General features: G+C 36.8%; 1 protein-coding gene across 4 annotated transcripts in view; it reads right to left on the reverse strand.

The window, feature by feature from the left end:
• Positions 1 to 24,921, reverse strand: part of LYST (lysosomal trafficking regulator) — a 227,792-nt gene that overhangs the window by 81,929 nt on the left and 120,942 nt on the right. For all 4 annotated transcript variants that reach the window (XM_055235072.2, XM_055235071.2, XM_055235074.2 and 1 more), the window contains exons 22-30: positions 22,317 to 22,448; positions 18,562 to 19,189; positions 16,573 to 16,750; positions 14,799 to 14,968; positions 12,400 to 12,630; positions 11,362 to 11,528; positions 10,571 to 10,723; positions 3,255 to 3,446; positions 913 to 1,091 (exon numbers count right to left, since the gene is read on the reverse strand). In XM_055235072.2, the coding sequence (XP_055091047.1) occupies positions 913 to 1,091; positions 3,255 to 3,446; positions 10,571 to 10,723; positions 11,362 to 11,528; positions 12,400 to 12,630; positions 14,799 to 14,968; positions 16,573 to 16,750; positions 18,562 to 19,189; positions 22,317 to 22,448 (2,030 nt within the window). The remainder of the gene's footprint in view (positions 1 to 912; positions 1,092 to 3,254; positions 3,447 to 10,570; positions 10,724 to 11,361; positions 11,529 to 12,399; positions 12,631 to 14,798; positions 14,969 to 16,572; positions 16,751 to 18,561; positions 19,190 to 22,316; positions 22,449 to 24,921) is intronic.

The raw sequence follows: 24,921 nt of genomic DNA on the forward strand, positions 1-24,921 counted from the left end.
GTGTCAGGCATTCACCAGGGGTCCTGGAATGTATCCCCCGAAGATAAGGGGAAACTACTTTATGGGTTTACCATAGACTATTCCCTAACAATTAACCAATTGTTTTAACTATGGTCCCACTAAGCCTAGCCAAATGCTGATCAAATCACCTGTATCTGGTTTAAAACTGGAAGCAGTACATTCAGAATTCATTCTGAGTTTTAGAAACAGCTCCTCTCTAATTACGTCTAGTCCTAAGAGCCCTGTTTGAGTGACTGAGTTATAAGTGAAACCGTACTTGGTTTTTCTGTTCAGAGCTAAAACACCAAAATCTAGTTTAGATTTAGAGATTGGCATGTCATGATTTGTGAGTTCTGCTAGAATTAGATTGGCTTTTGCTATCTCTGGAGTAAACTGACTGATTCGTTCCATTGTGACAACTGTAAGTCACCCACAGAAACCCAAGTGAGATGATAATAAATGAACCCTGACACTTATCAGTATTCTCTATATAATCTTAAAGCTGTTAGATACACTTAGGCCAAGATCTAAAATTCATAATAATTCAGAAAAATGAGAGTAAGTAGCCATAAATACAGTACTTTAAAAACAAACAGTTCATGTAAACTCTCATAGTAGTCATCAATGATGATGATCTACTCTTTTCTGATGCTGATCTTACTAAACAACACTAGAAAATGTCTTCTAGGGTTACAGGCTTAAGAAGCAATGCTGCATGAGTTGAGTCATTTTGGAAAGGGTGAATTAGCAATATATATTATTCTATAATTGAAAATTCAAGTTGTCCGAGTTTTAAAAAGCTCTCTGAAAGAGCACAAAGAAATACGATTTTGAAAATGTATAATACAGTCAACATAAAACTTCTATTTCCTTCGTGTGAATGAACATTTCCCATGTAATTAATTTACTTACAATAGATACTTTGAATCCTTCTACCAGATATGTAAAAATTTCTTTCTGAAATGGATTGAAAACAGAAGACTGTTCATGATGAGTATTTTCCTCAGAAATTTCGGTCTGGAAAACTGAGGTCTTGCTTTGAGTTACATTTTCTGGAGTTCTCAAAATGTCAATAATGTCTGAATTAAATTCTTTGAATTGAAAAAAAGAATACAAAATTAGTCATATCACTGCTATCTAGCCATTATAAATAGTAATAATACTGGTAAAAATATTGTATTTAATTACTAATTATCACAATTTAAATGTGTATCAGGTGTATTCGATGTAGTAGATACAATGTAGTAGAAAGTGAATTCACATAAAATAACATAGAAATTTGAAAATGCATGTCATACAATTCCAAATTAAATATTTAATTGACTAATGAAGCTAAGTTAAACTGCAAAATGATTAAGACCATGAGATTATTATACAAATCAAACATAAAGATCATGTCATATTTACATGAGTGGATCTACAGAGCTGTTTCTCTGCATGTGCTATCCATTTACATGCTGTATATGTGATAATCATGCTTCAATTTCAGAGTTTAGTCTGGGAGTCTGTTGCACAGAATGTACATTAGAAAAGTTAAAAAAAAAATGCTGGCGACGATGGCTCACGCCTGTAATCCCCACACTGTGGGAGGTGAAAGCACACAGATCACCTGAGTCAAGAAGTTTGAGATCAGCCTGGGCAACATGGTGGAATCCCATCTCTACAAAAAAATACAAAAATTAGCCAGGCATGGGGTGCACACCTGTAGTCCCAGCTACTCAGGAGGCTGAGATGGGAGGATTGCTTGAGCCCAGGAGGTAGAGGTTGCAGTGAGCTGAGATCATACCACTAGCCTTGGTGACAGACTGAGAACCCATCTCGAAAAAAAAAAAGAGAGAAAAGTAAAAAAAGCTAAAAAAATAACTTGAGTTATCATGTTTTTCTAGTGATTAACAATTACCAGTTTCTTTTTCCTGTCTTCCTGGGGTTACCTGAACATTTTTTTAGAATTCCATTTTGACTTATCTATGGTGTTTTTTAAAAAACAATCTTCAGCTTTATTGGAATATAACTGACAAATAGAAATGGTATATAATTAAGGTGTTTTGATATATGAATACATTGTCAAATAATCACCATAATCAAGGTAGTTAACATATCTATCACCTCACATAGTTACCATTTTTTTGTGTGTGTGGTGAGAACATTATTTATAGTGTTTTGGAGTGCATTTCTTTGAATAGCTTTTTTTTAGTGGCTGCTCTAAGTATTACATTTTAAGTATGTACATATATATTCATTAGCCAATATAGAAATGCAAATTAAAACCACAATGAGATATCACTACACATCTGTCACAATGGCTACAATAAAAAATAGTGACAACAACAAACACTAGGTAAGGATGTGAAAAAACTTGGACCACTCATACCCTGTTGATGGGAATGTAAAATTACCGCCACTCTGGAAAAGTCTGGCAGTTTCTTAAAAAACTACACATGTAATTACCGTATGACCCAGTAACTGTGCTCCTGGGGACTTACTCCAGAAAAATAAAGACTTATATTCTCACAAAACCTGCACATAAATGCTTACAGAAGCTTTATTTGTAATAGCCAAAAACTGGAAACAACCCAGATTCATATATCCATACCACAAATATTACTCAGCAAAAAAAAAAAAGGAACTATTGATATATGCAACAACCAGAATGACTCTCCAGAGTATTACACTGAGTGAAAAAACTAATTCCAAAAGGCTACATACTGTATGCTTCCATTTATATAACATTCTTGATGAAACAAAAATATACAAATGGAGGACAGATTAGCGGTTATGGGGCTGAGGGGCTGGGGGTGAGAGGAAAGTGGGTGAGGAAAGTGGGTGTAGCTAAGAAAAGGGCAATGTGAGAGATCCTTGTGGTGCTGGAAATGTTGCTGACTGTATCGATGTTACTCACCTGGTGGTGATATACTACAGTTCTGCAAGATTCATGGGGGAAACTGGGTAAAGGGTATACAGGGTCTCTCTCTGTATTATTTCTTAACTGCATGTGAATCTACAACGATCTCAAAAGATCATACTGGAAGTGCCATATGGTTTTAAATTGGCCAATCTGGGCTAGCATTGAACACATTGAAAGTGGACTTTTATTCAAGACTTATCAGTTCCAAATAAGAAACTCTTAATAATATGGATGTTAAGAACTGAAAAATAATGCTGCTTAAACATCTGAAAACTAACCAGTTTCCTCTTAGATTACTTCTCTTTCATTTTAAAATCTGAGGAAAAACAAACTAATCCTATAGTCTTACCTTGATAAATAATCCTGTTGACTGCTAAAACAGTGAGCCTCTGTAGTCTCTGTGCAAGTTCCGTTTCAGTTGCTTGGCTAGGGCTCTCCTGGCTCATTCTCCGCTGCATCATCACATGAAGCTCATCATTTGCCACTGAACGCATTTTCATCAGAAGCGATTCAGTTTGAGCAAGGGGAAATTTTCGAGGACCTTTAAAAGTATATAAATTAAAACATCAAATCCCAGTGTTAATTAGGATCAAGGAAACTATTTTTGCTGAAACTTTTTGATTACCAGACCATGAAAACAACCTTATTTACTACAAAGTCAATTTATACAAAGGAAAGAGTGATTAAGAGAAAATGATGTCCCTCTTTGAAGAAGTGCAACAGTACTTTTGGTTTCAAAGTCCTAAATAACAATGTTGAAGCTAGTGACATAGCTTAGTAAAACAGATGTCATTTGGCAAAGTTCGAGTTAAAAAGTATTAAATGGGCTTAACTAGTTCAGAACATTTTGATAAAATAGTTTCAAATACTGTTTCACTTCTTTGTATTCCAAAATCAAGTTTTAATGCACATCATTTTTTAGTAAGAATATTACTATTTCTGGATAATTACTATTGTTGAATTTCATAAAGTAGTTTTAAAAATTGTGTATAGTGACAAAGTAGAAATCAGTCAATGAAAGTGAAGAGATCAGAAAGGTGAATATAATTCCAGTGATTTGTTATTAAAATGATTTAGAACAGATGCATCATTTGACATTCAATGCTACAAAAGCATTTCCTGAGAAAGGTTTCCTCAGACTGAACAGAGAGGAGTGGCATTTCTGCACCATTACTGCACCTGCTCCGGGAGGTACAACACAGGTAGTGCATCCAGGAGAAAACTGGGGGGATGAGTCTTGATTTAATGGACTGAAGGAGAAGGGCATCGGAAGTTGACCATAAGAACCAAAATGATGTCTTGGTAGATGAGGAATAATGGAACCCTTCATTGGAATTGAACCTTTGTTTTAAATTATGAAAACATATATCAATTTCTATAAATAACCTCTATAAAAATTGCTTACATATGACTAAATTATAACAGGTTTTAATGACTTATCCTGTAAGACATTTAAATATTTTAATGCTATTTTAGATTGCGCAGTATTTTGGGTAATTAGTATTCTTAATCAGTTAATATATTTTGGTAGTCACTTTTGAGGCAAATAAAAAGAAAATACAAAAATTCATATCCTGTATATATTCAAGAGTTAACTGTCAAACAGTATACTTAGTTTAAGCAGATTATTCCTAATGTCTACATCTGACAGCTTTCATGCTGTATGTGCAGCTGATGATTGTAATTCAGAGGTATGATAATACACTGAATAAGGAAATGTTAAGTAAGTCTTCTTTAGTACTAGGTATTAATACTAGAAAAAGTGGGAGGGTATTTTTCAGCACTCCTGCTATGAAGCCACATAGAGCTAGTGTGCCCTTAAGCACATTTCTTTCTAAACCTCAGTTTTCTCATGCATAAGATGTGGATTAGAAAGAAAAAAGAGCTTACTTCACAGGTAGATATTTATCACTATCTAACATTATATTAAATATATTTGTTTATATGCTTATTGATCATTTTCCCCAGTACAGGTTCCATGAAGACTGGTAAAATAGCAACTGGTACATGGTTGGTACTCAAGAAATATTTGATATTTGATGGCTGAATAAACAGATAAAGAAAGAGTTGTTTTGTTGGTAAAATAAAATAATGAATGTAAAACGTAATGCCTGTCTCATTCTCACAAATAATAAAACACTTTTAATGGTTAGTATTATTATTGGTTGAAATATAAAGTTCATTTGTATGTGAATTACTAATATAACTGTGTGTGTGTGTGAGTGTATGACAATTTAAATATTTGTCTAGCATTCTAAATAATATCCTAATGCTGACTACTTCTACATTCATTCATTAAGGGTGATGTGTAAAGTTTTTCATATTAATAAGCAGACAAGTAAAAAAATACATTTAAAAATATATATTGCTACCTTATTTATAATAGCAAAAACCAAGCAAAAAAATCTTTGTTTATCTGTAAAAGTTACAGAAGATTATCCACATCAAAATAATAGATTATTTTGCAATCATTAAAAATAAAAGAATATTTATGTTTCTTAATATGGAAAAATATAATGACTAGAAATAGAAATCAATTTATAAACAGTAGGTAGAGCATGATACCATTTAGGTAAAATTACATATAAAGATATGTATAGATATAGATATCTAGACCAAAAACAGATATAGAGGTTAAGGAATCAGAGCTTTGTTCACTGGGCAGCAGGCAACTTGGGACTGCTGAGAAGAAGAATGGTAAACCTGAGTGAGGTTGTAAGATTAATCTGACAATAAAATAGTATCTAACTCCTCTAGCAATGCAAGAACTTAAGGTCTAGATGTAATGACAGTACTGCTGAAGAAACTTTGGTTCCAAGTCATGGATATCCTGGGGTTCAGGGCTTGAGTAAATCTGTCTATTATCAGAGTCTGGTGTGTGGCCATAATGGAAGCTGCAGCTGCTGGCAGTACCCACAACTCCTGCTGAAGGTGGAGGGTAGTGGCAGTGGGGCTGGAGGTGTCACTCATCTCAGTAGTTTTCAACAAATGCTAAATGAATCTATTTAGGAATCCCCCCTACCACACTTAAACATTTATCAGTAAAGAGAATGGCTTAAGTCTTTGAAGGAACAATTCATTACCTAATTGATAGACATGACAGAAATAGAAATCCCTCTATGTCACTTTAGTATCATGGACAAATGGACTTGAATTAGTTTTTGTAACCACACTGCTCAGAAACAGAAGAGCTTCAGTATTCTGCAGTTTTTGTACCTGTAGCATACAAAGCCAATATACTTTTGATGATACTTTTAAGTAATAGTGAAGAAATAAAAAGCACAATCTTCCCCAAGTATATGTGTAAAAAAACAACTTAGAAACAATTACAAAGCAACAACCGAACACATATAAAGTGGTATTTTGCAAACTAGATTCACAAAGATAGAATTTCAATAAGGGTAGTATTTAAAACAGGAAGGATTCTTGACAGAGACTTCAGAGAGAGAGAGATGGGTCCTAAGCGATATGATAGACCTGGAATGAGTAGATGTGGTGCAGGACACAAAGGAGTGAGTATAGGGGTGCATGTGCCAGCACTCCCTAGTTCTAGGATGCAGTGCGTCTTAAGATGAGGAAGCTGGACTGGATGACTTTTAAGGTCTTTTATTAAGCTAAAAACTTGTAGGATTCTGTAAGTATCCTATAGCTCACAGCAATCACATTTACTTAGCGTGAAAAAGACAAGTCCAAGTATAATAAGAAGCTACAGAAGTCAGAAAAAAGGACAGCCATCTAGTGAAAAGACTAAAAGTTCATTATCTGTTTTAAAATGACTCTAAAAAAAAAAAAATAACAAACTTGAAGCTATGTAGGGCTCTAAGGCTCAAGGTGACAAAATGCTAGTATCTAAAGAGAGAGATTAAAGACTGCTAGAGAAATCATTGACCAAATGGGAAATAGCAAGAGGACTATTGTGTTAGCCCAGGCACAAGGTGATAATTAACTAAAACGAGAGATCTAGGGATGGAAGCAGAGGAGGAACAGATATGAGAATGAGAAGTATCAATACAAAAGAAACAGCAGGGGTAGTAAAGGTATACTTTCTGATATCAATAAAGGGCAAATTCCATCTAAGCAGTCACTGACTATATAAGGAGTCCTGCACAGGAAAGGTGTCCAGCAATCATGTTTTGGCATACAGGAAGCTGAGCAGTAATGCTAGAACTGATAAAGAATCTGTTTCCTAATTTATTGAGAGTTTTGGCCAGAGCAATCAGGCAGGAGAAGGAAATAAAGGGTATTCAATTAGGAAAAGAGGAAGTCAAATTGTCCCTGTTTGCAGATGACATGACTGTATATCTAGAAAACCCCATTGTCTCAGCCCAAAATCTCCTTAAGCTGATTAGCAACTTCAGCAAAGTCTCAGGATACAAAATTAATGTACAAAAATCACAAGCATTCTTGTACACCAATCACAGACAAACAGAGAGCCAAATCATGAGTGAACTCCCATTCACAATTGCTTCAAAGAGAATAAAATACCTAGGAATCCAACTTACAAGGGATGTGAAGGACCTCTTCAAGGAGAACTACAAACCACTGTTCAATGAAATAAAAGAGGATACAAACAAATGGAAGAACATTCCATGCTCATGGGTTGGAAGAATCAATATCGTGAAAATGGCCATACTGCCCAAGGTAATTTATAGATTCAATGCCATCCCCATCAAGCTACCAATGACTTTCTTCACAGAATTGGAAAAAACTACTTTAAAGTTCATATGGAACCAAAAAAGAGCCCGCATCGCCAAGCCAATCCTAAGCCAAAAGAACAAAGCTGGAGGCATCACGCTACCTGACTTTAAACTCTACTACAAGGCTACAGTAACCAAAACAGCATGGTACTGGTACCACAACAGAGACATAGATCAATGGAACAGAACAGAGCCCTCAGAAATGATGCCGCATAGCTACAACTATCTGATCTTTGACAAACCTGACAAAAACAAGAAATGGGGAAAGGATTCCCTATTTAATAAATGGTGCTGGGAAAACTGGCTAGCCATATGTAGAAAGCTGAAACTGGATCCCTTCCTTACACCTTATACAAAAATTAATTCAAGATGGATTAAAGACTTATATATTAGACCTAAAACCATTAAAATCCTACAAGAAAACCTAGGCAATACCATTCAGGACATAGGCGTGGGCAAGGACTTCATGTCTAAAACACCAAAAGCGATGGCAACAAAAGCCAAAATCGACAAATGGGATCTCATTAAACTAAAGAGCTTCTGCACAGCAAAAGAAACTATCATCAGAGTGAACAGGCAACCTACACAATGGGAGAAAATTCTCGCAACCTACTCATCTGACAAAGGGCTAATATCCAGAATCTACAATGAACTCAAACAAATTTACAAGAAAAAAACAAACAACCCCATCAAAAAGTGGGCAGAGGACATGAACAGACACTTCTCAAAAGAAGACATTTATGCAGCCAAAAAACACATGAAGAAATGCTCCTCATCACTGGCCATCAGAGAAATGCAAATCAAAACCACAGTGAGATACCATCTCACACCAGTTAGAATGGCCATCATTAAAAAATCAGGAAACAACAGGTGCTGGAGAGGATGTGGAGAAACAGGAACACTTTTACACTGTTGGTGGGACTGTAAACTAGTTCAACCATTGTGGAAGTCAGTGTGGCGATTCCTCAGGGATCTAGAACTAGAAATACCATTTGACCCAGCCATCCCATTACTGGGTATATACCCAAAGGACTATAAATCATGCTGCTATAAAGACACATGCACACGTATGTTTATTGCGGCACTATTCACAATAGCAAAGAGTTGGAACCAACCCAAATGTCCAACAACGATAGACTGGATTAAGAAAATGTGGCACATATACACCATGGAATACTATGCAGCCATAAAAAATGATGAGTTCGTGTCCTTTGTAGGGACATGGATGAAACTGGAAAACATCATTCTCAGTAAACTATCGCAAGGACAAAAAACCAAACACCGCATGTTCTCACTCATAGGTGGGAATTGAACAATGAGAACTCATGGACACAGGAAGGGGAACATCACACTCCGGGGACTGTTGTGGGGTGGGGGGAGGGGGGAGGGACAGCATTAGGAGATACACCTAATGCTAAATGACGAGTTAATGGGTGCAGGAAATCAACATGGCACATGGATACATATGTAACAAACCTGCACATTGTGCACATGTACCCTAAAACCCTAAAGTATAATAAAAAAAAAAAAAATCTTGAAAAAAAAAAATAAAAATAAAAATAGAATTACCATAAAAAAAAAAAAAAGAATCTGTTTCTACTCAGGACAAAAGAGATGTACAACTGGGAGGGCAGCTCAAGAAGAGACAGTGCATTCAGATATTAAATAAGAAGAATGTAGAGGGTAGTTAAGTTTAGTTACATAGATGTTTTAGAAGTTTTATTTATGTAAGTTTGATTTAGTGTAATTTAAACATACTACTGCAAAACAACGGGTACTTGGTAGCTTTTCTTTACAAGTGAGTTTTTCACATGGTTTAAAATTTTTGCATAGCATTGAACACAGAAGTAGCTTAACACAGGTGAAAGAAAGATTTGAACTTAAGTGAATTTAAGACAGTAAGAGTGATTAAACTTCAAACAATTTACCAAATACTCTGGAGATGGGGTGTGTGTGTGTGCATGTGTACATACATATTTATCCACTATGTATACATACGTATGTGTGTATATCCTGTGTATGTGGTGTTCATGTTACCTTTCTGGGTAAAGATCATAGCAGATTTTGTAGAAAAAATAAGGAAGCCTAACAATATTGATGTTTATTATTTGATGACATGTACTAATTTATACCAAGCCCTGACATCATGTGCATTTTAACTATGTGCAAGCCATCATCATCTGCCCTGACTACTGTAATAGCCTCCTACCTGGACTCCCCACTACCTCTCTTCTCCTCTTCCTCTTCTCTAACCCATTTTCTACACAGAAGACAGAGAGATCTTTATAACAGAAAGCTGTTTGTAGCATGCCACCTACTTAAAACCTTTGATGACTTCCCGTTAGGATAAAATCTAAGCTCCTTAACAAAGCCTATATGATTAAAAAATGACTTTGGCCCACACCATACTGTACAACCTCTTCTGGTGTCCCACTCTTATCAAGTGACACATTCTAGCTAAAGGGCTTTCTTTATTTCTCTGAACAAGCTCAGCTTTTCCCTGCCTTGGAAGCTTCACATAAGCCATCCATTCTGCCTGTAATACTCTTTCTCTGACTCTCTACCTTGCTAACTCCTTTCTCATCCTTTACATCTATATTGAAATCTCACTTTCTCAGAGACCTCCCTAACTCCTGATGTAGATTGCCCTGTTATAATCTCTATTCCTACCCTCCACATTTCCCTACTATTTTACGATCTCTGCAGGGGCAGAATCTGTGTCTGTTTTTTTCATCATTGTATCTCCAATATTTAGCACAATGCTCAGCACATGGTAGGCAGGTGCTCAAGAAATAACTGAATGAGAAAAGCACTAAAAGTAAGGAGCAGAATAGTTTCCTTCAGGAAAAAATCTTTCTTAAATTTTATGTAAAACAAGAAATATTTTAAAAATGTGAATGGCATAAGAACATAGAAAAGTCAAGCTAGCCTCAATTTATGGTTATTAAAATATGATTTCAATACTCGCCAGCAATGCTTTTCCGCTTTTGAACTATTGCATGATGGGGAGCAGAAGGTGACTGGAGTGAATCTGTGAGGTTTTCAGAGTCATGATTTGCGGTGGTCCTTATAAATTCCATAGCAGCCTGGAGAACTCTAAGCTGTAGTGCAACAGCCATATCTAAAAACAGAAGATACTAGAATGTTTTCAAGCTATGTGGTTACTAATTTTTTAATTGAACTGATTTTATGTATCATGACAATAATGTTTTGTTAGATATAAATTTTTAAATTTTGATCAGCATGGGGGTGATGGTAGTAGACATTTTAAAATTCTTGTTAAAAGCAATTTTAAAGCAAATTTACAAATGGTCACTAAAAAACCTTCAATGGAAAAATACTAGCTCATAATTTCATTTTAAAAATTGTTTCAAAGAACAGGCTTTTTTTCTATATAAGGCAAAAGTTTAACCAGCAATTATCACATTTTTTGTTTCATATTCACTTTAATAATTACCATTAAAGAAAACTAAAGGGTATTACTATGCAACATATGCTTTTAAATTTTACTTGGTAAGAAAAATCAGTGACATCTTTCACTTATGTATTGCCAACTCTAACTACACGGGGGAATCACTTTTTCTATTTTTGCCACTTTTTCAAGCCTTTTTAGGCTTCTTTTTAAAAACTGATAGATATTATCACAAAATTAATGTTAAACTTTTAGTATAAGAGTTTCTAAGAAGAAAGACTGTGCTCAAATAACAGATTTGTCTATTATACAACTCCCTCTTCAAATTCATAAAAATTAAATCTTACTTTGTGTCCTCTTGTTTTTGCTATTTTGAAGATATCCAAGCATTACAATAAGGTCTTCGATAACCCTAAAATATTGTGAGCCCGAGGAACTGCAAGCATGAATTGTAACTGCTATGAAAAGTTGCTGTATATCACAAGCAAGCAATTTATATTCACTCACAGGAATGCTAAAGATAACAACAAAAGAAGAAAACAGAACATTTATAAGAAAAAGAACAAATAATTTAAGACACAGCTAACTGATTTAAATGGTTTAAATTCCTGTTCGACCAGCTTGCACTCATTCATGCAGTCATTCAATATTTATTCATGCTTATTCTATGGCAAGTAATATGTAGTGTGTATGCTAGAAATAGAAATAAGATACACTTCGACACCTGTCAAAAATACATAGTTTTACAGAGAACCGGACAAGTAAACAGATTACTATAAATAGTAAATGGTTGTAAGTGTAACACTAGAGATTAATACAAGATACTATAAGAACACATAGGCAGTTTCTAGTCCACACTAAGGATGAAGATTGTGTGGGTATGAACGGGAACATTCTGCGAAGACTTTTCAGAGAAGGTGAATTTGCCTAAATTAATTAACCTCTCTGAATCTCACTTGTATAAATTAGAGTTACTTTTAGGACTAAAAGAGGTAATAGATTTGTATTTATATTATTTATAAATACCCAATAAATATGAATTAGTTACTTCTGGTCTTCAATCTTAACCTTGATAATCTACCTCAATGTACGATATTAGGCCTACAATGCTTCTCTCCATCTGGGTTTTCCAAATCAAGCAAGGGTTAGAAACTAACTTGGGCCAGTTAACAAAGTAGCATACAGGGACATTCAGTAAATACAATTTCTTGCTTTTTTTTTTCTTTCTGTTATCATTATTTTTTTTTACTTTTATTTTAGGTTCAGAGGTACACAGAAAGGCTTCTTGCATAGGTAAACTCGTGTATTAAAGTAAACTAATACTAAAGTTTTCCTGTTCTGAAGTATTTATCAGATGTAATTTTAAATAATAATTTTAAACTTACTTCTTTTCTAATCCATTCAGGGCTGCTACTGTATTACATAACACATAGAGCAGACCATTATCGAGCAACATATCTGCTACCTTAGAACAAGAATTTAAAATTTGGAGAAGAAGTAAAAGAGCATTATGCAAGAGTATGTTGTCATATAGAGAGGTCTCTATTAGTCCCAGAATAGGAATGACAGACCACTTCTGAAACAATCCCATGTTTCTCACATCTTCCAGATCAAATCTATAATAAATAATACAGTTAAGAGCACATTAGAAACAATCACAAAATAAGAAAATATGACAGCAACTATGGGTCATTTTGCTAACTTGATTTTGAAGTCATAAAAACAAGTTGGGGGAGTAAGGATTCTTAACCTGTTTTATTTAAGATGATAGAGTCCCTCCAATAATAGGGTAAAAGCTGTTGCTAGAAGTCCATCCCAAGATAAATATACGAACATTCAAGTGAAATATGCATACAATTTCTTGGTTTTAACTGATTTATTTTAATTCATCCATGAGCCCCTTATGTCCAAAGAAACTATGTTTGGGGGCTTCAAGTGCACAGGAAAATTATTATTATTATTTTACATAGTATTTGAAAGACAGTGAGCTAGTAAAAAGCGGTCTAGCAAAAGGGAATGATTCTCGAGTTCTTATCCCAATACAACTTGCCTCTGGGATGGAATGAAATTAGCTAAGTATTTTGTGCCTCGTTTTCCTTATCTGTCAAAAATATGTGGTGATCTATGTCCTCTTTTCTTCTCAAGGCTATTGTGAGAATCAAATAAGGTAATGCAGAATTGTTTTGTGAAAGCCACAAGTTGTATGTAAATGAAAAGTAGCATTGAAACTACCATAACAATTTAGTAAATTCTTTAAGGTCTGAATTTGTCTATCACAATAAGGAGACACACATTTCTCTCTATTCTATCATAAGCAGAAATTACAGTTTAATTTCTGCCAAACTTTTGGTTTGGGAGAAAAATATTCTTTTATTTTTACACTTATTTGCTAATCCATCAGCATTCTACCAGGGTCAAAACTCAGCAATCCGTGTATCCAGGAATTCTAGGTGAGGGATTTACTCCTCTCCCAGATAACTTGAAGGCTCTGAGGAGAGTAAGGAGTTCCTATATGGATCCTTTATGTAATCTGTCACTGAGAATACATGAGCTATCTTTCTTTTTTTCTTTTCTTTTCTTTTTTGAGATGGAGTTTCACTCTTGCTGCCCAGGCTGAAGTGCAATTGCACAATCCTGGTTCACGGTAACCTCTGCCTTCCCGGTTCAAGTGATTCTCCTGCCTCAGCCTCCCAAGTAGATGGGATTACATGAATGTGCCACCACGCCCAGCTAATTTTGTATTTTTAGTACAGACAGTTTCATCATGTTGGTCAGGCTTGAACTCCTGACCTCAGGTGATCCACCTGCCTCTGCCTCCCAAAGTGTTGGGATTACAGGCTTGAGCCACCACGCCCAGCCTCACCTGTCTTTTCAGTTAATCTTCTCATGTTAACACTATCTGCCAAATCTTAGCTATCACTTTCATCTGATGCAGCTTTTATTTGTTTCTAGTTTCTAACTAGTGAATGAACTATGAAGGATGAAGTTATATTAGAAAGAATATCATATGGCAAATAATACATTGATTTACCTGGAAAATTACTTTTAGCAGATTTTTTCTAAAGGTGACCAAAAGATTTTGTTAAGAGTGAGTTCACTAAATTTTACATTTAAGACAAAAGATCTTGCCGGGTGTGGTGGCCCACACCTATAATCCCAACACTTTGGGAGGCCAAGGCAGGAGGATGGCTTGAGGTCAGGAGTTTGAGACCAGCCTGGGAAACACCGCAAGACCCATCTCCACTAAAAGTAAAAAAAATTAGCCAAGTGTGGTGGTGTGTGCCTGTAATCCTAGCTACTCAAGAGGCTAAGGTAGGAGGATCCCTTGAATCTAGGAGTTCAAGGCTGCAATGAGCTGAGGCATGACTGTGTCTCTCTGCACTCCAGCCTGGGTGACAGAGTGAGACATTGTCTCAAAAAAAAAAAAAAAAAAAAAAAGCCAGGCATAGTGGCTCACGCCTGTAATCCCTGCACTTTGGGAGGCCAAGGCAGGCAGATCACGAGGTCAGGAGTTTGAGAACAGCCTGGCCAACATGGTGAAACCCCCATCTCTACTAAAGACACAAAAAATTAGCCGGGCATGGTGGTGCGTGCCTGTAATCCCAGCTACTCGGGAGGTTGAGGCAGGAGAATCACTTCCACCTGGGAGGCGGAAGTTACAGTGAGCCGAGATTGCACCATTGCACTCCAGCCTGGGCAATAGGGCGAGACTCCCTCTCGAAAAGAAAAGAAAAGAAGAAAGACAAAAGATTCCCAATTATACTGGAGGGAAGAACACACTTACTCTTCATCAAGGCCAATATGTCGACCAAAGAACATTTCGATGAAACATTCTAACAATTCTTGAGTTCCTCGATGAAGATACAACTGGTTGGCTAGCAAGGAAAATCCACGATTCTTCAGAAATTTATCTTTTTGTTCCTTAGATGCTCTAGCAAAATATGCATCTAATAGCTAAACAAAAAATTTAAGTCAATTTAGATAATGCATTAAAATTAAATATAATATATACAAATCAGTGTAACACAACTGTATTTGTAAATTATTAAGTTCATATGTACAGAAGAACACAGAAAGCTCAAAAAAATGCCACCACCACAGCAAAGCAAAAATGAATTTGTCTTTGGCTACTGTGGAATGCTAATGATGACTCTATGTTGGAGATCTTAATGTTTCTCTCATGGGGAAACTGGCATTTTTAGCTGAGCATGGACACCTGGTAGACTGGCAGCCTTAGCTGAGTATAAGTAGAATATTTGTACCTAATGCTGAGGGGGAAAAAATGCGTAAGCTATGCTCTCTCTGCAAATCTATATCTATATCTATATCTATATCTATATCTATATCTATATCTATCTATCCTAGACCTCTACTTCTAGGCTTCTTGACAGATTATTTATCCTGAGCACGGGCCTGAATTTCCACCCTTCTCTAGCATCTTAAATGCAACACGTGTAATACCAAATTAATCCTTCCGCCTCTTTCTCCCCTTCAATGACTCTCTCACAGTAGTGATAGACTCCTTTCCCCCAGATACACATCTATTTATTCCCCTACTAAAAAAGCTTTCTAACTTTACAGCATAACACAAAGTATACTTTTTCCATGAATCCTTCCGTTTCCCCTTTGCTCAATTCTTTATTAATACTGCCACTGCAGCACTCATCACAGAATTCCTTACGTTTTACTTAGTTAAGTATGAAACTCTCCCTTCTAGACTGTGAAATTCTTGAATGTAGGGGCTTATATTATTTACCTTTATATACTATATTGCAACTAGCTCAGGGACTTACACATGAAATGGGAGCTCAATACTAGGTTGTATTGCAAGTGATTAAACAATACCTACATCCAAGCAAACTAAAGAAAAATGAGAATCTTTATAAGATTATTTTAATATTGGGTTGTTTTCTAATGGAAACTATTCATATCAAGCATTTACTCATTCAATAATATACTTAGTACCTATTACACAAGATGCCCACCCTCATGAAGCTTATATTTGTGAGAAATTTAAAAAACAAGTACACAGATTAAAAAGATAATTACAAGACATAAATAGGATGCTATGACAGAATAAATAATAAGATTGGAGGGAAGTTATTTGGATAAGATAATCAGTGAAGGTCTTTTTGAAAAGGTGTCATCTAAGCTGAGACCTGAAGTAAATGTCTAAAATTTGATAGTACACTGAAGAAGAGATTTCCAATGAACCACATATTCCTTGTAATTTTTACAAAAGAGATTTACTAAGTGTTCAGATATGGGGATTTATTGGTAGATTTAAAAAACATATTGATATGAACCAATATATGGAGGGGGACTTAAAACTGGATGATGCAAAAATATGACCATGTAACCAAAAACCCCTGTATCCCTAAAGTTATCAAAATAAAAAAATTTAAAAAATATATATGAGTAATAAGTAACAAACTATATTAGTTCATTATTCTAAAATATAAAAGAAAGATTTAGGTCTACTTTAATGTATATACTCAAAATTTTAAATTACATATATTTTTCTGAATTAAAATAACATATCTAGTATTTGCCCTTACTTTAATTACACCTTGTTGTATAGCTGGTGATGGGTGGTTAACGAGGACCAAAAGTGTATCTGCTTGAATAAGCTTGTCCATCACATCTTCAAGCATAACATCAGGCAGGATAAGAAGAACCCCACTTAGGAGTTCATATAATCCACAGCATATAGGTACCAAACAGTCTTCAGTTACACTAAAACAGAGACCAAAAAAGTCTTACTAACATGACGAGAAAAGTGCATGATGATTACCTCAGGAACTGTGACAAGTAGTAGCATTTTTTAACAGGTGAAACAAATGTTCACAATGTTTAAGAAATGTTTCCTAATTTAACTGTGATTAACAAATTTACCATCACTTTTTATCATTGATTTTTTTGGGTATATAGTTTACTAACACTATTCGATTGTACATCTCTGATGTCTAATACAGTAGTCACTGTCACTTATGCTATTTATTTAAAGTTAAACTAAAAATTCAGTTCCTCAGTTGCATCAGCCACATTTCAAGTGCTCAATAGGCATATGTGGCTAGTGCTGACTGTATTAGACAGCATGAATAAAACATGTCCATCATTGCAGAAAGTTTCACTGGACATTACTACTTGAGATGCTATTGGAAATGTTTTTTTTTTCCACCAAGGAAGAAACAGCTTTATTAGGAGTCTAGGCATGTCAGAAAAACCCAGTTCACTCACAGAGAAGAGGGGCAAATATTGGTACAGGGGAAGAATCTAGCATTACAGAATATCCTCTCAAGAACCAAGCGTGAGGCCGGGCGTGGTGGCTCACGCTTGTAATCCCAGCACTTTGGGAGGCCGAGGCGGGCGGATCACGAGGTCAGGAGATCGAGACCACGGTGAAACCCCATCTCTACTAAAAATACAAAAAATTAGCCGGGCGTGGTGGCGGGCGCCTGTAGTCCCAGCTACTCGGAGAGGCTGAGGCAGGAGAATGGCGTGAACCCGGGAGGCGGAGCTTGCAGTGAGCCGAGATTGAGCCACTGCACTCCAGCCTGGGTGAAAAAGCAAGACTCCGTCTCAAAAAAAAAAAAAAGAACCAAGCGTGAAAATAAAACCTCCATCTAAATATCCTAACAAATGCTGCTGGGTTTAGCCCAGGTGAAACTTCTGGAAGCTCCTGGTGAAATGAGGTTTTTTTTTCATAAAGGGAATGCTCTCTAGCACTGCTGCATCTGAGCTCCATATAAAGTTATGGGTCTGCGATAGCAGAAGTAGAGGAAAAGATAAGGGGGATATCTCATCACCAAAGCAAGGTCATCTGTGTCCAGGTGACAGAGGAACCTTAAGTTTTTGGAGAGAGAACAAACTGGGGTAGCAGAAGGAAAATCGCTGAAGAAATACAACGTCTAGGCAATGTCTGTCATAACATGGAGGACTCTGTGCAGTCTGGTGACAGCCTGTCCTGGGAAACACTGGTATTTCTTTCTGAGGCCATTTTAGCTCTGACTTCATCCAGAGAAGAACTGCCAATGTTTGGCACCAAGACCTGCATTATAATTACCTGAGTGGAATGGGGCAGCCACCCTATGACACCTGTTCCTCTTCCCTTCTGGAGCCGTCACTTGTCTCTGATCAAGTGAGATGTTACCCAGGACAGGCCTAGTCTAGAAATCACTCCCACCTTCACATGAGCACCAAGTGGACAGAATCATTCTCATGAGTCAAAGCTTTGGATAAATCCTATTGTTTCTCTGTCCTGAAGAATTTTTCCTTAATAACTATAAGGAATCAAACCACAATATATTTTTTTAAGTGCTACTTATGGTTTAGATTTTGGTTAAATATGGAATTCAATATTATCTAGTATTAAAATAAGGAAAAATATATCTTTCTGTTTGTTATTATTATGTATATAAAGAAATAAACTTTTCTGTTTGTTGTATTATAAGAAGTGGCATAATGAAGACATTTTCAGAGGGGTAGAGAGTCTTTAAAGAATAGTAAAATAAAGGTGGGAGGAGTGTACAAAAACACATAAGTACCTGTGAGCACTTGCAGTTCGGCTGTAATTTGGCTCATAACCAAGAGAATAGGCAAAGGTTTCCCAATCATCAGTGTTTCTATCAACAAGACTTGGCCAACGGCCAACAGCTGCAGATCCATTCTGTGAAGGAAAGGCTAGCCCAAGGCTTGCAATAGTGCTGTGGCTTCGCTGGAAAGAGGCCAATCCCTTTAGGTAATCAGGTCGGCGTGGGCAGGACTCATCCCCAGGACTGTCATCTTCTAATCTGGGTTCTGCTCCCAACTCTTTATGATCTGCTTTGACCACTGGAAATCCCAGCACTCCCTTTGGGACATCACTGACAGAGACTTGGGCTGAGAGGACAGCTTCCATTTCACAAACAGTTTTTGCAGACTCACAGCTACTGATGAATGCATCCTCTTTGCCTTTTTTTAGTGTGTCGGAACTCCCCAAAGAATTTTGTTTCTTTGATTGGGTGGCAACATAAGTATCTGCAATATTTTGTAACCTGTCGATACTACAACCCAAACTTCCAGTCAGTTTTTGTGATTGCATTAGTAGTGAAGAAGTAGGGAATGCTGGTAGGCTTCTAGAACGCAGCATATGGGCGGCCATCTGTTGTGGAATAATATTAGAGGAATTCTCTCCTGGTAGGAGTAGATACAAAAATACTACTTAAAAATCTATTAAGTGGGACCACCTCTCTTTTGCATTATAAATCGCAACCACAGCAAAAGCCCATTTATCTAGCACTGTTAAAATCCATATAGGTTAATTTTACAAGTCACTAATGCTTAAAATTCCTTTACTTTTTCTTAAAAGACAGGGTCTTGCTCTCTTACCCTGACTGAAGGGCAGTGGCACAATCACATCTTACTGCAGCCTCTAACTCCTGGACTCAAGACAGCCTCCCACCTCAGACTCCAAGCAGCTGGGACTATAGGCATGCACCCCACACCCGGCTTAATGCTTAAAATTCGTAAATGCCAAAACTATTTTTATTTTAACCATTTTTTATTAATATCTTCCCAAAACATACGTCTTTTCCTGTCTTCTTAACAAAATACAGTATTGACTGAATGATTCAAAGTCATTAGGATTAATGGTTCTACTTTGCTGAATTTAAGTGAATTAAGTGAAACTCAATTTACCTCAGGCTAGCAGTTACCAGGATGTAGTGGAAAGAGTGTGGGCTTTGCAACTAGATATAATTGGATTCAAATGATAGTGAGGTGGTCCAAGGTAAATCACTTAATTGTACTACAGTTTCTACAAATGTAAAACGAGGGTTCAGAATATCTACTTTGCAGGGTAGCTTTAAAGACTGAGAATATATTTGTGATGCACCTAGCATAGAGCTCAACATATAATAGGTGCTCAAAAAATGGTAGTACTTGTTGTTACTAGCCTAAACGGCCCTAGACAGTTCTCTCTCTCCTCCATTTTTGCAGTCACTTCTTGCTGCTATTAGTGAGAAGTAATAGTTTCTTTTCTTGTCACAGCTCTCTAATTTACTGCTTCTAATATTCTACGTAGGAAGACACCAGAAAAATTATTCTCATTGTAGTGCATGGGATATAAGTGCATGCCATTCAAGGTGTGGTTTGTGGACTGGTAGCATGGGCATCAATACCACCTGTGGGATTCTTAGAAATTCACATTCTCAGGCTCCACCCTAGATCTACTGATACAGAATGTATAAGGGAGGAGCCCAGGAATCAGTGTCAACAGCTCTCCAGGTGATTCTTTTGCAGGTTAAAATTTGAGACCATGAACACAGAGTAAACAGGCATTAAATGAACTGCTTTAGAGCATAGACTTTGTGGCAATAAAATAGCTCCATAGCTCAGGATTTTTTTCTAAGTTATTTCTGGATTTTGGCTAGAGGGCTAAAGTTGCCAAAAGATTCTCTTCAAAATATCTGGAAAAAATGGGGGTATGATTGTATTTGAAAGTGTTTCAACATAACAGATGATTTAAAAAACAAATATGTCCTGTAAAATTCCAAATAAAACTAATTCAAAAAGGCCAGGTGCAGTGGCTTCAGCCTGTAATCCCAGCAATCTGGGAGGCCAAGGTGGGTGGATCATTTGAGCCCAAGAGTTCAAGACCAGCCTGGGCAAAAAGGCAAAACCCTATCTCATTTATTTTAAAAACATTTTTTTTAAAAAAGAAAAGAAAAACTAATAAAAACATAGCCTTAAAATATTATTATAAAAGGGCATAAAAAGTGCTAGAGAATAACTGAAACACTTTGGGAGGAAAACAAAACTAGAGACTAATACCTATATATCTAGTTCTATCTATCTCTATTACTATCTCACCTGCACTATTTAATAATTAGGATTGAAGCTAAAGACAAGACTAGGTTGGACTGACAATAAGAGCAATGTCCCAGTATGGAAAAGGACGGTAGTCAGGAAAGGAAAAGATGTATGGTCAGTTTGCAACTAGAAAACCTGCACCTATTCTTTTTTTCTATAAAGTAGCGATGAGACTCCGTTAAGAGTAAATTAGGAAGATAGAAAAGTACTGTAGGCTTAAAGACTTGAATATACTTACTATGGAAATACAAGAGGGTATTGATTCTAAACATACCTAAAAATTACAGGGCAGCATTTAAAGCTCTGCTACAACTTTCAGCAGTATGACAATGGTTAGACTGAGGCCAGGTTAGCATTTTTCAGTTCAAGAATACCAATAGGCCAAGGAGACAAGGAAACTGAGATAGTTTCCAACTGAATAACTGCTGAAGTTATTGGCTAATGTGACCTAGGCTGGATAGGGAGAGCGAGACAAGGGGAACTTTCAAGTGTGATTAAAAAAAAACAAACAAACAAAAAACGGAAAGATGGGAGGCTGTCAATTAGAGAGGATGAATGCATCCCCTTTGCCTTTTTTCAGCATGTCAGAACTCCCCGAAAGGATTCTGTTTCTCTGGTTGGCTGGAGGGCTAATGATACACAAAGATTCTGTTCAAATGAGAACACATGGACACAGGAAGGGGAACATCACACACTGGGGACTGTTGTGGGGTGGGGGGAGCGGGGAGGGATAGCATTAGGAGATATACCTAATGCTAAATGACGAGTTAATGGGTGCAGCACACCAACATGGCACATGTATACATATGTAATAAGCCTGCACGTTGTGCACATGTATCCTAAAACTTAAAGTATAACTATAATAAAAAGATTCTGTTCAAAAGACATGGAAAAGAAATGGAGCCATGATTGTACAGTATTTGAAAATGTCAGAGTGATGCATGTGATTGAAAAATAGATCATATGGATAGAACAAAGTGGGATACTGTAGTTTCACAGGCGCTTGAAAGCATTCTTGATGATGATAAAGTCCAAGACAGATGCATGCAGAGCGGTAAGACAAAGTAGAGAAAAGGTACCCTGAGTCATAAAATGTGAAGCTGGAGTACCGGGTGGCCATTTATCTGGCAAGTGAAGTCGTCTAGAATGATGGTTTTAGGTAGACAGAAGAGAATAAAAGTTTTTAAAAAGCTTCTGAAGAAAATGGTAAAATAAATCAAAAGCTTGATGAAAGACAAATGACTATGATAAGAGAAGTCAGAGAATGCCAGAACAAGATAGCATGAGCCTCATCCATTTTCTCAATTCTCTTGAGGACCTGTGCTGGGTGTCTCTTGTTAGATTGACTGAGGTTGTACTACATATACTTCTAAAATATGTACAATTTAATTATCTAAGAATATTCAGAACTAAAATGAGAAGGTCATAATTCCATTATTGCTGTTTTTACCTTCATATGGTGAAGCAGTGAAACCAGATGGGCTTATTACCATAAATCCAGGGCTCACAAGGGACCTTCCTCCACTGCTGGAATGCCTCAGATGCATGATTGACCGTACTTTCTCCTGAAAGATCTTGCCATCTAGAATCCAAATTTTTTTTGAAACAGCAAAATTTTTAAAAAGGATAAAACAAAAATATAACTTTAAAAGCAGATCATTAAATTCAAATTTAGACAAAAAGATGTTTAAAGAGAAAAATATATAGCATACTTTATACTAAGGCACATGATATGTGAATACTTACTCTTCACAATTTTTTAGTACAGATTTTGCTGTTGTTTATTATTTCTGGCCACATTAACTTCTATTTTCTTAATTCCAACTGTACTTAATAGTTATTTCTATGGTTTAACATGTAACTATTCACTTTTTATATGTTATTATCATCTCTCAAGGGAGATTGTTCATCTGTTCATTCCTTGAGGAAAGGACTGTGTCTTTTTATATATCCCCTTCAGTGTCTAATATTTGTAAAAACTAATCATTACTGAGCTTCATACTTATAAATTCGACTGCTTGGTTTCTTAAATGAATCACAAATGCAACAAATCTAAATCTGAATCATCTTTTTGCCCTAAATTTACTCCTTCTGTTTTGTTCTTTGGGAAGTTCCCAGGTGGTAACCTGGAGCCACCCTTGACCACTACCTTTCCTTTATCCATGGCAAATCAGTCACCAGGTTCTACCGGCTTTTTCTCTTTTTTTTGAGACAGTCTTGCTCTGTCGCCCAGGCTGGAGTGTGGTGGTGTGATCTTTGCTCACTGCAACCTCGGCCTCCCTAGTTCAAGCAATTCTCATGCCTCAGCCTCCCGAGTAGCTGGGATTACATGCATGTGCCACCACACCCAGCTAACTCTTTTTTTCTTTTTTTTTTTTTAAGGAGAGACGAGGTTTCGCTATGTTGGCCAGGTTGGAGTTGAACTCCTGGCCTCAAGTGATCCACCCACCTTGGCCTCTCAAAGTGCTGGGATTACAGGCATGAACCACCATGCCCAGCATGACTTCATTTTTTGTTTCTTGACCTCTTCTCTTCCCTACCATAGTGCTATAATGCAGGCTTCATCATCTCTCAACTGGATTACTATCACAGATTTCTAAATGGTATCTTTGATGAACATCTCGTTACTCTCAAATCCTCACAGCTACCAGAATTCGCTCTCTCTGGAATGTCAACTCCTACTTAAAACCTTCCAGTGGCTTTCTATGCCTCCTTACCACCTTAGATAAAACCCAAGCTTCTTGTCCACAAGAATTACCACTATTTGTCCCTAGGCCCCTCCCCAGCCTTGTTTCATAAATTACATTTCAGCAACACCACTTTCTCCTAGTTCCCTGTGAAGCTGTTTCCTTTGCCTGGAAGACCCTTCTCTTTGACTCCTACTCATCCTTTAAGATTCATGGCAGGCATCACTTCCTCTGGGAAATCCCCCTCAGTCTTCATATGCTCTATGCTACCAGAAAACAAAAATGTTGACTTCCTTATCACTGTGCTTTCCATGTGGCATGATATAATCGTTTCTTTATCCTCTTTCCCTCAACTAGGCTGTAAACATCTTAAGAGAGGGGACCATATTTTACCCTTCTTTGTAACTAACCCACTCTCAGAATCTTCATCCACAGTCCTTTTTCCATGAAATGTGCTAAGCCTACCACAAAGTCATGCTGTCTAATTTCATTTGGACATTTACTGCTGCTCATTTTATTCATTTACTACATTTCTTTTTTTTTTTTTGAGATGGAGGTTTGCTCTTGTCGCCCAGGCTGGAGTGCAATGGCACGTTCTCAGCTAACTGCAACCTCCGCTTCCTGGGTTCAAGCCATTCTCCTGCCTCAGCCTCCCAAGTAGCTGGGATTACAGGCATGTGCCACCATGCCAGGCTAATTTTTTTTAATTTTTAGTAGAGATGGGGTTTCGCCATGTTGGTCAGGCAGGTCTTGAACTCCTGACCTCAGGTGATCTGCCTGCCTTGGCTTCCCAAAGTGCTGGGATTACAGGAGTGAGCCACCGCACCTGGCCCCATTTACTACATCTCTTAAAATGGCTATTGTACAACCAGTTTTCCAATGTAAATTTATGACTCAGCTTTCTTGTAGGTACATTCTTGCTTTCTTTCTTACCACATTACATTTCCCTGGTTCTTAAAAAAACTGATTATTCCATCTTTATCTTTTACTGATTCTTCGTTCTTGTCCTACCCTCCAACTAGTAATATTACCAGCAGTTCTTTCCTTAGCTTTCTCTTTCCTTCTCTCGCTCTACTTTTCTTCAGTGGTCTCATCTGTTCTTAGAGCTTCACCTCACTTCTATGTTGACAGCTCCTTATAACCTACCCTTCCTTCTTCATGCTGTAACCCTCATTCCCAATTGCCTACTAGAAAATTATATTATAAATAACTGCAGGGCACCTCAAATACAACATACATTATACAACCAAAGCCATTAGCCTTTTTCCTTAACACCTCCAGAGTCATTCCATCCTAAACTTCCCACGTCTCAATTTATCCCTCCTTTCCAGTTCCACTGTTACTATGCCCAGATTCTGTTATCCTGTC

This window comes from Symphalangus syndactylus, chromosome 19 (genome assembly GCF_028878055.3).
Source record: "Symphalangus syndactylus isolate Jambi chromosome 19, NHGRI_mSymSyn1-v2.1_pri, whole genome shotgun sequence".
Classification (NCBI taxonomy): domain Eukaryota; kingdom Metazoa; phylum Chordata; class Mammalia; order Primates; family Hylobatidae; genus Symphalangus; species Symphalangus syndactylus.